The sequence below is a fragment of the Malania oleifera genome, chromosome 6 (genome assembly GCF_029873635.1).
Source record: "Malania oleifera isolate guangnan ecotype guangnan chromosome 6, ASM2987363v1, whole genome shotgun sequence".
In the NCBI taxonomy this organism is placed as follows: Eukaryota; Viridiplantae; Streptophyta; class Magnoliopsida; order Santalales; family Ximeniaceae; genus Malania; species Malania oleifera.
Window position 1 is genome coordinate 13088005 of NC_080422.1, and position 15492 is coordinate 13103496.

The window sequence follows — 15492 nt, forward strand, 5'->3', positions numbered from 1 at the left end:
AAATTACATTGGGATGAATAAAATAACTTTTATTTAACTAAATAGTGAAAGATTAAGAAAATTGGAGTATTAATCAAAAGAACTTGATATTTACAAACATTTAAAAAAAATTTTAGAAGATATTAATAGATATTTAATTAAATAATATATATAAGAATGAATGTTGTGCACAACTGCTTATGCAGCTACACGTATAGTAAAAAAAAATTTTTTTTATTATTTTTAAAATTCTTTAAAATTTTACAAATATGTTTATTTGAATTATATTTTAAATTCACATGATCGTTTTATTTTAATTTCCATTAAAATTTCTATATAAAATCAATAAATTAATCTCCAGAAACCAATTTTACATATTAAAATATTGTTAGAACAATGGAAAATCATCAATTTGTTTGGTATTATTGTCAAGAATTATGAAACTAAAAACTAGGGACAAGAATTGAAAAATTAGAAATAGGAAGAAAAAATTAAAAATTAGCAAATTTTTTTTTGTTAGTATTTTGAAAACTAAAATAAATTAAAAACCTAATTAAATTGATGCTTTTTTTAATCAAATAACTATTAAATAATATGACTAAAATTAAAAAAAAGAAGAAGTGAAAAAGGTACAAATTATATCTTAGATATATATGAGATTCTTAACTAAGCATTCCTTGGACAGGGTAGCTTGTATTTTATTTAACATTTATAAATTTTTTGCACTTTTTGAATAAAATGGATTTTTTTTTTTAGGTCTAGTCTTGCTGGATTCAAATAAATTTTTTAAAAATTGATTTATCTAATTTTATTGAAATTATTATTTCTAAAAATACTCGTCTTTCTTTTAAAAGGTAATAATATTTTTGTTTACATTTTTTTTATTAAATAGAGTTTATTTCTAAAAATACTTGTCTTTTTTTTAGAAGATAAAAAATATTTTATTTCTTTAATTGAGTTTAATGCATTTTTAATTATATATATATATACACTTGGCAAATCTCGCAGGAAGATCCTACCAGATTTAATTGGATAAGAAAGCCAATTAGGAAATAAATTTCACAGGATTTGAAATAAATCTGACAGCTTGGTCCTACGAGATTACGTAAGCATTATTTTGATAAATTTTTTCACAAATAAAGTATTATTTAATATTTTATTTTAATTTAATAATAAAACGGGAAAAAACTAGTTGTTTGTCTCCTCCCTTTCAACCCTTTTCCCTTTACTTTTTTTTTTTCTTTATTTTCATTTTTCGGTCTTAGCGCGTCCATGTCTCTTCCCTCCCCTGTTCCTTTTTTTTTTCTAATTTTGTTAACAGCCTCCTTATTTATTTATCACTGCACTTGGTCTTGGGCCAAGCTTGCCTGCGCCTGAATTTGAAAACCTCTCTCTCTCTCTCTCTAGCTCTGTCTGTACAAGAACTAAGAAGAGATGCCAGAAGACTCTGCATTGGAGAAGCTTGAGATGGAGATTTCTTCAGATCAGAGCAAAAATGAGCAGCCCCAGGCTCCGGGAAGAAGGAAAGGTAGCCTGATAACCATGACATTCATCATAGGTACACATTACTGCAACTGGGTCTGTGAGATTTAAGCGCTTTGACTTCAGAAGTACTGTGTGTTTTTAGTTTCTGAATCAATTTTTTTTTTTTTTTGGTTCTGCGAAATGAAATTAAACAGCAAATGAAGCATTTGAGAAGGTGGCAAGCTATGGGCTGCTTCCCTCATCCTCAACCTTTGTGCCTTGTTCAACACAAGGTCCGTAGGCCCAGCTGCAGAGAAGGAAATACCCTAAATTAATGAAGCTTATTATGGCAAGAAGCCAATAGTAATTTTCATAATGACCCCTGTTAATGTTAATAGAAACCCAACTCTCCTTTCCTCCTCTATTTGTAGCATTATCCACAGTGCTCAGTATGACACTGGCCAACAGATTTGCCACAGCCATTCCCAATCCGAAAAGAGATGAAGCAATGCTGGACATACTCTTGGGAAACTCCGAATAGTAGAATTCTGTCTGGCCTATCGCATTAAAAGCTTCAGCTAGACCACTCAAGCAATGTTGCGGTACGAGCCACATAGCCGACATACCCACTAGTCCATGAGGATTATTCAAAAATCCTTCATGAATTGCTCTTCTCCGGCCAATATGCTCAACAAGTCCTGAAACTACCATGGCCATGCAAGAAAAAAATAGCCCAATTCCCATTATTTCTTTTGTGCTAAGCCGCACAGGTTTTCCTCTGAGTTTTGATGCCAAGGGAAGGAGCACACGATCGTAGATAGCAATCCATATTGTTAAAGCATTGATTGTAAACATTCCAAATGAACCTGCAGGAATTTGGAAGTTTGAAGTAATGTGTCTATCCATAGAATTAGCTTGCAGTAGGGGAAATGAGCTTTGGCTTATGTTTGTTGACATCATGATCCCAGTTGACCACAGTGGAATGACCTTGATGAGTGCTTTGAGCTCTTCTACTTGCTCTACAGTGCAGAGTCTCCATGGATTTGAGGCTAATCCATCTGGGTCTATGTATAGAGAGAAAGAGAGAGACAGAAAAGCAAGACCCACGAGGTCTGCACATGGATATTCTCTTCTTTATTGTAGATGGCAGAAGTTCAGAGTCTCTTCCCCCGGCCTTCTGCATTCAAGATCACTTGGGATGGAAAGTGGGTTTTGGAGTTCCAGCAGTTCTCATGTTTTTATCGGCCTTCCTTTTCCTCCTGGCTTCTCCATTTTATATTAAGCACAAACCCAGCACAAGTTTGTTCACTGGCTTTGCCCGAGTACTCGTTGTTGCTTACAAGAACAGAAAACTTGCATTCCCACCATCAAACTCGGACGGATGGTACTACCATGACAAGGACTCAAAGCTTGTTGTGCCAACTGATAAACTAAGGTACCATTTGATTGAAATCATTTTCATTGCCTTCTTGGTCAATTTAAAGTTCATGCAAGAATGTTCATTGAGTTCCTTTTCAATTTCTGCTCAGGTTTTTAAATAAAGCTTGCATAATTAGAAGTCCTGAAAAAGACATAGACCCAGATGGATTAGCCTCAAATCCATGGAAACTCTGCACCGTAGAGCAAGTAGAAGAGCTCAAAGCACTCATCAAGGTCATTCCACTGGTCAACTGGGATCATGATGTCAATAAACATAAGCCAAAGCTCATTTCCCCTACTGCAAGCTAATTCTATGGATAGACACATCACTTCAAACTTCCAAATTCCTGCAGGTTCATTTGGAATGTTTACAATCATTGCTTTAACAATATGAATTGCTATCTACGATCGTGTGCTCCTTCCCTTAGCATCAAAACTCAGAGGAAAACCTGTGCGGCTTAGCACAAAAGAAAGAATAATTGGGCTATTTTTTTCTTGCATGGCCATGGTAGTTTCAGCACTTGTTGACCATATCTGCCGGAGAAGAGCAATTCATGAAGGATTTCTGAATAATCCTCATGGACTAGTGGGTATGTCGGCTATGTGGCTTGTACCGCAACATTGCTTGAGCGGTCTAGCTGAAGCTTTTAATGTGATAGGCCAGACAGAGTTCTACTATTCGGAGTTTCCCAAGAGTATGTCCAGCATTGCTTCATCTCTTTTCGGATTGGGAATGGCTGTGGCAAATCTGTTGGCCAGTGTCATACTGAGCACTGTGGATAATGCTACAAAAAGAGGAGGAAAGGAGAGTTGGGTTTCTTTTATCATTAACAGGGGTCATTATGAAAATTACTATTGGCTTCTTGGCATAATGAGCTTCATTAATTTAGGGTATTTCCTTCTTTGCAGTTGGGCCTACGGACCTTATGTTGAACAAGGCACAAAGGTTGGGGATGAGGGAAGAGGTTTTAAGCAGGAAGAAGAGCTTTCTGAACTAAAGAATGCAGTGTTGGATGAAAAGGAAGGCCCAAAGGAGGTAGAGGGGTTATATAAATTAAGAGAATTGCCAGCATAATTTGTGCCGAGTGTTAGCCAGATTGTTGTACTAAATATATAGAACTACATGGTTTGAGCAAATGAAGATACGATTGTAAGTTTGGAATTAGAGGAATTCAAATAGCCACCAGTCTCATACACTCTGCAGATAATGCATGGTTGCTGCTCAACTCTCTTATGCACCACCATTTACGACATAATTCTCGAGCTTTATGTGGGTTTTTCTCCTTCCACTGGGATAGTCATGTCAAAATTGTAGTTGTGTTGTGTGAAGTGAAACAAAAGCTGCATACTCATTCTAGTATAGGGGTAAAGACCTTGCTTTGACCAATTTCTACTGTCTATTCAAAAATTAGTGAAAAAAAAAAATTAGAGTAGGGCATTTTATTTTATGAAATTAACAAGGGAGTTTGTTGATCTGTTGATTATAAAAATGTTGGCTAAAATGGGAAACTTCCGGAAGTTACAGAGTGTTGGCTTTTTTTACTTCCATTCGGCTTAAATTTCAGACCAGCTTTGTGTGCAAATCCTGCATATTCTGGTCTCCGATCAACGGCCGTGAAGTCATCGTCGTTGGGAGTCTCCGTCCCCGTTAGTCCCTTAATTTGTGGACCCCACGAGTCATGGGTCCCGGCCAAACCTGACCATTGATCGAGAAACCATCAACGACCCAGAAACTGAAAATTAAAACAATCCAGAAAACAATGAACAGCAGCAAATGGGTTTGTCACCAATGATGAGAAGAACTTTGGTCGGCCCGTGACCGTATGTTCTGTAGAAGATTTTGAACCCATTGCTCGCACCTCCATCGCCACCGACCTCACAGAAGGGCATCTTCAGAGAGAGAGAGAGAGAGAGGATAAGAATTACAGAAGCCAGAATGCAGATTCCAGAAAGGGGAAGAAAAGTTTGGATTACAGTTTATCAGTTCTATATGATGGGTGATGTTCGTGAAATTTGGGCGTCTTCTTTTAATGAGTTGTGGGTCGGCAATTTACACGTGGTCTGAAAGTCAGCTGGAGTAGGCGAGGTCAAAGTTGACAACTCGTTAAAACAAAATGGCAGGAGAAAATAAAAATAGAAAGAGCTCCTCACTTTAAGTTTTTAGTTAAAAGATCATTTTATATTTTATTTTTCAATTAAATTTGGTGTCTATATTAAGATTTGTGTAAATTTAATAAAATATAATATAAATAAATTTCTCTTAAATTTAAATACATTTAAATCCAGAGCATAAATTTCATATTTTTAAATACAGTCTTTGAAGTATTTAAACAGTTTTTACTTTGAATAATTGATTTGAAAATTTTAAGTTATTAGAGCTTAATTATGGGTCATTAATTGGTAGATAAGTAAAAATGTGAAACCTTGTAATTTTTAAAGGATGGATAGGAGCCCAATTATTAAATTCCTAACTTTAGGTAAGTTTTTTTAAATTGGTTATCATTCAATTTTTCAACATTTGTTCAAGTGAGTCTTATCATCGCACCTTACGTGCATCCGAACCAATCTTACTTCCTATGTTTTGACTCTATTCGGATCCATCTTCCAAGCCTAAATGATCTTTATTGATTTCGGTTACACATTTAATGTTTCAAATATTAGAAATAAATTTCACGTCTTGATTTTTTTTATAAAGTCGCCCACCTGTTTGGCTCTGAAACCACTTGTGATTAAATATTTAATCATCATTTTATGATTCAATTATATGATTAAGGCGATCTTCATCAACCCTATGTTCAGAGATGGGTTGAAATTGAATTTGTATAGATTGTAATATATTCATATACCAAACATTAGGAAAAAATAATCTCACAGTATCATATTCTGTGTAGCTCAGGATAGGGACGCGGATTTGATAGAAACATGAAGTAATAGAAACATTTGCAAGTTGGTTGGACAAAGCACCAAAAAGGGAATTGAAATCATTTAGTATATATAATATGTACACACGCGCGCAACAAATATCTTGGACCATATTAGTTCACCCTCTCATTTCTTTAAAATATAAATAAATATATTATGGAATATCTTGAAATCATTGGTTTAAAACCATTTACACTATTCATTTGTTTATTCTTAAGTTTAAAATTTATTCGATTTGACATTGTTGCCGTAGCATATAAACATTTCTCATAGAAACAATTTGTGTCTTATTTTAAAATAAGAAGCTTGTATATTTCTACTATATCATTTAACTATTTATGCATTTATTTTTATAACATAATTATAAACATTCAAGATATATGTTGAAAAAAAAAAAAAATAGGGTGAAGGAAATTGATCACCCCTAATTGATGAAAAGATGCTCCTAATATTTCAAAATTTTCTTAAATCTCTCTTGATTGTACATCTTTCAAAAGCAGAAAGATGAGACTTTTGCTTCCCCTTTCACATTTATCGTGCCCTTTTAATGCATTGCAGGTTAATTTCCTCATCAAATTTGGCAAAACTCAATAATGATGAATACCATTTCTCCTTTTATTAATTAATAAATATTGTTACTCAATTTAATTTAATTGTATTGGTGTTCCTCTCTGTCTGATTTAATTCAATTGTTACTGATTCACTTGAGGGTCATGACTCCTGTCATCAATATGAATTAAATAATACAGAATTAGAGGCCCATTTAAAATAAGATTATTATAAGAAGGGAAGAAATTGCGAGAGAGAAGGGGAGAGATGAGGAGAATTAGCGAAAGAAAATAGAGATAGAAAGTGACTGGCACAGCGGTGATGTTGATCCAAATATAGAATGGTAAAGATTGTTAAGTTAGTCATTTTTCTGTTGATTTCAAATTGTCACTTGCACAATAGTAGTTTTTAACCTACTTACTGTTTGACGGCGGTCTAAAAAATAATTATCTTCTACAAATATATTCATATCCTTAACAAAAATTACACCAACTTGGGATCACAGTATATATTTAGTAAATTTTTTATTGATAAATAGTAAATGAATTGGTATTTGCCTAGCTAAATAAATATATCATTATTTACCCATTTTTAAAAAGATAAAATGTAACAAAGATTGCACGGAACTTCATATCACAATAGTAAAAATTTAAATTTAAAATTTATTTTCATTCCATCCGCAAACCAACTCAAATAATTCTTATGATATGAGAATCACTCCACATTACTTAAAATGAAGAAGCATGTAATAATACCCCTAAGGTGTGGTTCAGGTGATAGTGCGAGCTGTGGGAGTGCCTTTCACGAGATCAGGTGTTCAAACTCTTCCGAACTCGTTTCCGCTCTTGGACTCCTGAATTTACCCTCCCTTTGGACTTGTGAGGTCAACTTCAAGGGGCGCAGGATTAGTCACGTGAAGTGTAAAACGAACGCGTGCATACCTATTCCAAAAAAAAACAAAAAAGATGCATGTAATAATGTAATGGGCACGCAATAGTGTTCGGAGGAATGCAATGCAATGAATGGGGACCGGACTTCCCAGCCTTTTGATTGAATTAGTAGGGAGCAGCTGCGCGAACCAATGAGGAGGCCACCTAACCGTGGGAATGAGACTTACAAAAGACAAGGAAGAGAATAAATGAGATTCATGGGGGCCCACAAATGAAGCCCAATTCACTGTGGGAATGAGACTTACAAAAGACAAGGAAGAGAATAAATGAGATTCATGGGGGCCCACAAACGAAGCCCAATTCACTGTGGGAATGAGACTTACAAAATGGGCAGTTGGTAAGTAAGCACATGACTTGTATTTACAATAGGTTAGTCATTTTTCTATTGATTTCAAATTGTCACATGACTTTTGTTTTATTTTTGCATGTTGGGATTCGGAATGGATGACTCGGACTTTAGAGACTATTTAATTGTATTTTCACTTTTTCCTTAATTTTTCTTGGAATGTGGGACTCTTTATGGATGATTTTATTATTTTTTTTATGGATAAAGTATAAATGGTCATCCCAAGGCCCTCCCTGTTGTAAAAGAAGTGAAAATTTTCTTTCTTTTTAATTAGCTAGCCCCCACACAAAATGGGGTGTCTATAATAATAAAAATAAATAAATTAATAAAACAACACTACAATATATATATTAATTACTTAATCATGATATGTAAAATAAATAATAATATATTATTATTCTCATTATATTAAAATTAGTCATCAAAGCAATTAATAATAATCAGAGTATTGAAACTTTATTATTATTATTATTATTAGACATAATAGATATTTTAATTCAAGGGAACAAGTAGCAGAGATATTTTTAGAGTTTTTTCCTATTTTAACCCTTTATTTTTTAAATATATTAAATAATACCTTTTTCGGAAAAATATTTTCCGGAATAACTCTGACGTAATCTCGCTACTTGGAATAACGAGATTTAAGCAAATCTCGTTATTTGAAGTAGCGAGATTTGCCACGTGTCATTTCCATAAAAAATATATTATTTAATATATTTTTAAAAAAAATGATAAATTAGGAAATAAATTATTCTGCGTAATAAATTATTTCCCGATTCATTACGCAGAAGAATTTATTACGCACAATAATTTTTTTAAAATATATATTTTCATATTAAATATAAAGATAAATATATATATTTTTTAACAAATCTAAAAATTTTAAAATATATATTTTTATATTTTTCACTAAATCTCAAAAGCACTATCTTCTGTTTAAAATTTTAAATTAAAGCGATTCACATATTATTTTAGATACCACAATTTAATTTTTAAAAATTGCTATCAAATGATCATAGTTTAAATGTCTTGTTGATAATTAGGCGGAATTATATTTAATAAATAATAAATTAACAAAATGTAAAGAGAATTATTTAGAGTTTGAAATGATTTTTATTTACCGTCCCGCGACAAATCCCCAAAACTGTCACCGGTTTTCTCTCCTCTCCATAAAATCGTCGCCGATTTTTCTCCTTTCTCAACCAAAAATTTATTTTTTTAATTTTTTTTTATTATATTTTCTGAGTATTTACACCCAATTCTATACCTTTTTTATATGTATATTCAAAATATTTTTTTAAAAAAGCTAAATTTTTATAACTTTTTAAAATTTTAAATATTAGAAAATAAAAAATATCTTCCACAACTAAGCAAGTCTTTAACATTTTTTTTTCTCATCTCTTATAATAAAGATAATCCATCTTTACTTTGAATAATAAATGTATACATAATTATCATATCTTAATCTTCTCTTTTTTTTTTTTTTTTATTAATTGAACAAAATAATAAGTTGAAACACCTAAGAAGTAGTCTTAGAAAGAGTATCCCACATAATTAGAATCCACAAATAAATACATTAATTACATAAATCTTTGACTTAAGAATATTTAACCTCAAAAAAGCCAACACACTTTTTTTTTTTGTTTCTTAAAAAGAATCAACTTTTTACTTTGATTTTTTTATTCATTGATCATAAAAAATCAGTTAATAATTAAAATGAAAAATTATATTTGAGAATTTGAATTCGAGAGTCAAATTTAAATTTGGGTAAAATTATAAAAAAAAATATTTATTTTTTATACAAATACATAAAAATCATATTCATAATTTAAATTTCAAACTCTAAATATATATTATTATTTTTAAATATTTTTTAAAAATGAATAATATTTTTGAATGTTATATTTTCTGTCCCTTTAACAAACTGTCAGTGTATATATATATATATATATATTAATTTCAGGTACAATTAAAATTGGTAATTTAAAACAAAGTTCAAATTTTCAATTTATTATACAATAAGTTTTTTTAATATATATATTTTAAAAATAATAAATTGAGAAATAAATTATTCTGCATAATAAATTATTTCCTGATTTATTACGCAGAATAATTTATTTTCTAAATTTTTATTTTTTTTAAAAATATATTAAATAATTTTTTTATGGAAATGACACGTAACAAATCTCGCTACTCCAAGTAACGAGATTACATCAGGATTATTTCAGAAAATATTTTTTTAAAAAAGATATTATTTAATATATTTAAAAAAGAAAGGAATAAAATGAAAAAAAAACTCGATATTTTTATCCCCCACAAAATTGGATTACCATGTGAATCCAGATTGTCGAAGGAGATGTATTGAATATCCATATTTTGAGTGCGAGTGCGGGCTATGTATATTTGAGTGGGGCCCGCGTAGGAATCTTCATGCTTCCTTTATATATATAGTGTGTATGTGTGAGTGCGAGTGGAGGTCAATTTCCTTCAACCCCATACTATTGTTATTATTATTATTATTATTATTATTATTATTATTATATACAGATACGCATACGGGGCTGTTGGGGGGTCGTCCCTTCACGTCAGTTACTCTCATGCCACGTTTGCTCTACCTACGTACGTGTGCAGTATCCACCGGTCAAACACATGCATGCATGCATGCATCCACCTCATCCTTCATTTCTATATATTTAGGGTCAAAACTCAAAAGGGGTTGCCCTGCCCACTTGCACAATGACGTCAATTTTTATTTTTATTTTAATTTTTTAAAATTTAATCGATAAAATCGGTGCATTTATAATAGCTTTTTTTTTTTTTTTTACAAAAAATTGACTAATTTATAGAATATTTAAATTTATTCAGATTAATTAGGTAATTGGACAGAGAATTTAAACTATAGATCAATCGACCAAAAAATTTTATTTTTATGGATTTATAGGTTGAAATCTATTTGGATGCACATTAATTGGATTTTTCAATCAAATTTTAATAATTACTACTTAATTTGGGTGTGAAATAAGATAAGCTCAGTTATTAAGTTATACTAAAAGATAGAAAAGAATTCAGTCAGAATCGCACTCATAATCTAAGTCAATTTATAATATTTTATAAATTTATCAGTGGGATACACACAAAATAACTTATCGATCGTTTACTTGTATTAAAATTTAGAATCAATTCTCTAGTAATAAGCACGTTAGTTTTTCTTAAGACTTTGGCAATGGCTAGCTTACCTTAAAGATGATAACCCAAAAGCTAATATAAAAATAAAAATTAGGATTTTCATGGTTTTATATTGAATTTAATGAGATTGGATTGAATTAAACTATTTAGATGGACCAACTATTATTTCTTGTAGATGTAGATAAATGCATCAAATATCATGTCATTTCATTTTCAAGCCATTAAGTGAGCCCAATATGAGCAGGCAAGAGGTAGCAGTCCACAGATTAATCATGAAGAATGAATACATATATATAGAACTTGGATAACAAGCTGACCATGGAGAAATTAATTAATGGTCAAAAAAAAGTAAACATGTAGGGGAGAGATGGTTTCAAATTTCATTTTCAAGCAAAGCCCAGTATATATGGTACGTGCACTACATCTATTAAATCATGGTCTTCCTTGCATAATATTCGGCTTTTTAAAAATATGAAATATGAATATCTACTTGCGAGTGCATGCTATGTATGAATGCAGCACAACACGCATGCAGCTTTTCCCTTTCCTTTTTTTTTTTCTTTATTTTCATTTTTCAGTCTTAGCTCGTCCATGTCTCTTCCCTGTTCCTTTTTTCTAATTTTGTTAACAGCCTCCTTATTTATTTATCACTGCACTTGATCTTGGGCCAAGCTTGCCTGCGCCTGAATTTGCAAACGTCTCTCTCTCTCTCTCTCTCTCTCTAGCAGACTAGCACTGTCTGTGCAAGAACTAAGAAGAGATGCCAGAAGACTCTGCATTGGAGAAGCTTGAGATGGAGATTTCTTCAGATCAGAGCATAAATGAACTTGAGATGGAGATTTCTTCAGATCAGAGCATAAATGAGCTTGAGATGGAGATTTCTTCAGATCAGAGCATAAATGAGCTCGAGATGGAGATTTCTTCAGATCAGAACATAAATGAGCTTGAGAAGGAGATTTCTTCATATCAGAGCATAAATGAGCTTGAGATGGAGATTTCTTCAGATCAGAGCATAAATGAGCTTGAGATGGAGATTTCTTCAGATCAGAGCATAAATGAGCTTGAGATGGAGATTTCTTCATATCAGAGCATAAATGAGCTTGAGATGGAGATTTCTTCAGATCAGAGCATAAATGAGCTTGAGATGGAGATTTCTTCATATCAGAGCATAAATGAGCTTGAGATGGAGATTTCTTCATATCAGAGCAAAAATGAGCAGCCCCAGGCTCCGGGAAGAAGGAAAGGTGGCCTGATAACCATGCCATTCATCATAGGTACACATTACTGCAACTGGGTCTGTGAGATTTAAGCGCTTTGACTTCAGAAGTACTGTGTGTTTTTAGTCTCTGAATCAATTTTTTTTTTGGTTCTGCGAAATGAAAAACAGCAAATGAAGTATTTGAGAAGGTGGCAAGCTATGGGCTGCTTCCCAACATGATCCTATATCTGATGACAGATTACAACATGGGCATAGCCAAGGGGACCCACTTGCTATTCTACTGGACTGCAGCTATCAGTTTCTTGCCTCTTGTTGGAGCTTTCCTCTCAGACTCTTACCTGGGTCGATTCCTCACCATTGGTTTTGGTTCCATCTCTAGTCTCCTGGTAATTAATTTCACCTTTCTAGGATTTTAATTTATGCCTCATTAAAATTTATATATAGATATATATATATATATATATATATAGAGAGAGAGAGAGAGAGAGAGAGAGAGAGAGAGAGAGAGAGAGAGAGAGAGAGAAAGAAACAGAAAAGCAAGACCCACGAGGTCTGCACATGGATATTCTCTTCTTTATTGTAGATGGCAGAAGTTCAGAGTCTCTTCCCCCGGCCTTCTGCATTTGTAAATTGTGAACACCTTTATTGTGGTCACTGAAAGGTCCCATGTCTTTGTGATCTGGCCGGAGCGTGTAGGACACGCGCCGCAGGGGTCGGATTCTTTGTAGCTCCTCTCAAAACAGGCGTTAACCCCCCAACATGGTCTTCAGAGGCCTTCACAATAAACTAATAAATGAGATTTGTCCAAGATACTGATCTTTAATTAAAAGTGAGTGATGACTTCTGCTTATTATTATTATTATTATTAGTTATTAATATTGTTATTAATAAGTCCACATTAAAGTGAATTAAGAGAAAGCCTCTCTTGAAAATGCTGGACTATGGGATCTACTTATTTCATTAATTAATGCCATGCGCTTGGAGTTTTCCTGGTTTCTTCTTCATTTGTTTACTAGACCCTTCATACAAATAATAATGCTAGACTTTGTTTTCTTACTGCATTTTGTCAACTGTAAAATCAGTGAATTAATCATTTTTTCTGTAATGAAAACTCATCACAAGCAATTTGAATTGGGCTTAAAAAAAATAATTTTTGAAGAAACCTGTTCTTGCCAATGGATTAATTGAAATAAATGACCCTAAATATTAACTGTTTATAGGGTATGACCCTCCTCTGGCTGACAGCCATGCTTCCCCAAGCAAGGCCGCCTCCATGCAACCAATTAGCCACTAACTGCGAGTCCCCGACATCTGCCCAATTTGGTCTTCTAGTTTCTTCATTTGCTCTCATGTCCATTGGAGCTGGTGGGATTAGGGCATGTTCTTTAGCATTTGGTGCAGAACAGTTGGATAAAAGTGAGAACCCAAAAAATGAGAGGGTCTTGGAGACCTTCTTCCGCTGGTACTATGCTTCTACAGCTCTTCCTACTCTGGTTGCTTTGACGGGCATCGTTTATATTCAAGATCACATGGGATGGAAAGTGGGTTTTGGAGTTCCAGCAGTTCTCATGTTTTTATCGGCCTTCCTTTTCTTCCTGGGTTCTCCACTTTATATTAAGCACAAACCCAACACAAGTTTGTTCACTGGCTTTGCCCGAGTACTCGTTGTTGCTTACAAGAACAGAAAACTTGCATTCCCACCTTCAAACTCGGATGGGTGGTACTACCATGACAAGGACTCAAAGCTTGTTGTGCCAACTGATAAACTAAGGTACCATTTGATTGAAATCATTTTCATTGCCTTCTTGGTCAATTTAAAGTTCATGCAGGAATGTTCATTGAGTTCCTTTTCAATTTCTGCTCAGGTTTTTAAATAAAGCTTGCATAATTAGAAGTCCTGAAAAAGACATAGACCCAGATGGATTAGCCTCAAATCCATGGAGACTCTGCACTGTAGAGCAAGTAGAAGAGCTCAAAGCACTCATCAAGGTCATTCCACTGTGGTCAACTGGGATCATGATGTCAATAAACACAACTCAAAGACTATTTTTCTTAGTGCAAGCTAATTCTATGGATAGACACATCACTTCAAACTTCCAAATTCCTGCAGGTTCATTTGGAATGTTTTCAATCATTGCTTTAGCAATATGGATTGCTATCTACGATCGTGTGTTCCTTCCCTTGGCATCAAAACTCAGAGGAAAACCTGTGCGGCTTAGCACAAAAAAAAGAATGGGAATTGGGCTATTTTTTTCTTGCATGGCCATGATAGTTTCAGGCCTTGTTGAGCATATTCGCCGGAGAAGAGCAATTCATGAAGGATTTCTGAATAATCCTCATGGAGTAGTGGGTATGTCGGCTATGTGGCTCGTACCACAGTATTGCTTGAATGGTCTAGCTGAAACTTTTAATGCGATAAGCCAGACAGAATTCTACTATTCGGAGTTTCCCAAGAGTATGTCCAGCATTGCTTCATCTCTTTACGGATTGGGAGTGGCTGTGGCAAATCTGCTGGCCAGTGTCTTACTGAGCACAGTGGATAATGCTACAAAAAGAGGAGGAAAGGAGAGTTGGGTTTCAAGTAATATCAACAGGGGTCATTATGAAAATTACTATTGGCTTCTTGCCATAATGACCTTCATTAATTTAGTATATTTCCTTCTCTGCAGTTGGGCCTATGGACCTTGTGTTGAACAAGGCACAAAGACTGGAGATGAGGGAAGAGATTTTAAGCAGGAAGAGGAGCTTTTTGAGTAGCTCAGGAAGGAACAGAAACATTTGCAAGTTGGTTGGACAAAGCACCAAAAAGGGAAAATAGAAAGACACAAACAACAAATACCTTTTTTAGCTTTTCTCCGCGGGCCCATCTCTCTCTCTCTCTCCATGATTTACAGTTGTATAACGGGCCCCTACAAAATTTCTTTCATTTCATTTAGTATAATATGTACACACGCACACAACAAAACTCTTGGACCATGTTAGTTCACCCTCTCATTTCTTTAAAATATAAATAAATATATTATGGAATATCTTGAAATCATTGGTTTAAAACCATTCACACTATTCATTTGCCTATTCTTAAGTTTAAAATTTATTCCATGTACTGGTTGGTGACGTTGTTGCCTTGACATATAAACATTTCTCATAGAAACAATTTGTATCTTATTTTAAAATAAGGAGCTTGTATATTTCTACTATATCATTTAACTAATTATGCATTTATTTTTAAAACATAATTATAAACATTCAGGATATATTTCTATTAATCTGATTTTTTTTTTTAAAGAATTCCATTATTCTATTTTAATACGCAGTTGCAACTTCTAATTCTTTTCCTTCGCTCTATTTTTTTTAACTTGCGTTATTTTATTTGAATATTTTGACCTTCGGAACATAAAATTAGGGTCATGAAGTTGAATTTGTGTGAATTTAAGTAAAAACTTATTACCAAAATTTTT

General features: G+C 33.1%; 2 protein-coding genes and 1 pseudogene across 2 annotated transcripts; 2 read left to right on the top strand and 1 right to left on the bottom strand.

Annotated features, from left to right (window-relative positions):
* Window positions 1-1664: 1664 nt before the first annotated feature.
* On the bottom strand, window positions 1665-2403 carry LOC131158421 (protein NRT1/ PTR FAMILY 1.2-like). Its single transcript, XM_058113277.1, has one exon. The coding sequence runs from the start codon at window positions 2401-2403 to the stop codon at window positions 1687-1689; it is 717 nt and encodes a 238-aa protein (XP_057969260.1). The 3' UTR covers window positions 1665-1686.
* A 129-nt stretch (window positions 2404-2532) lies between these two features.
* LOC131158420 (protein NRT1/ PTR FAMILY 1.2-like) lies at window positions 2533-5135 on the top strand (annotated as a pseudogene).
* A 6896-nt stretch (window positions 5136-12031) lies between these two features.
* Window positions 12032-15071, top strand: LOC131158422 (protein NRT1/ PTR FAMILY 1.2-like). Its single transcript, XM_058113278.1, has 4 exons — window positions 12032-12089; window positions 12203-12420; window positions 13255-13805; window positions 13900-15071. The coding sequence occupies exons 1-4, from the start codon at window positions 12074-12076 to the stop codon at window positions 14789-14791; spliced, it is 1677 nt and encodes a 558-aa protein (XP_057969261.1). The 5' UTR covers window positions 12032-12073; the 3' UTR covers window positions 14792-15071.
* The last annotated feature ends 421 nt before the right edge of the window (window positions 15072-15492 follow it).

Bases quoted from the DNA above. Each gene is read 5' to 3' on its own strand.
- LOC131158422 (XM_058113278.1), top strand. The intron at 12,421-13,254 runs GTAATTAATTTC...AACTGTTTATAG, and splicing joins GTTCCATCTCTAGTCTCCTG to GGTATGACCCTCCTCTGGCT. The intron at 13,806-13,899 runs GTACCATTTGAT...ATTTCTGCTCAG, and splicing joins GTGCCAACTGATAAACTAAG to GTTTTTAAATAAAGCTTGCA.
- LOC131158421 (XM_058113277.1), bottom strand. From the start codon at position 2,403: ATGATGTCAACAAACATAAGCCAAAGCTCATTTCCCCTACTGCAAGCT.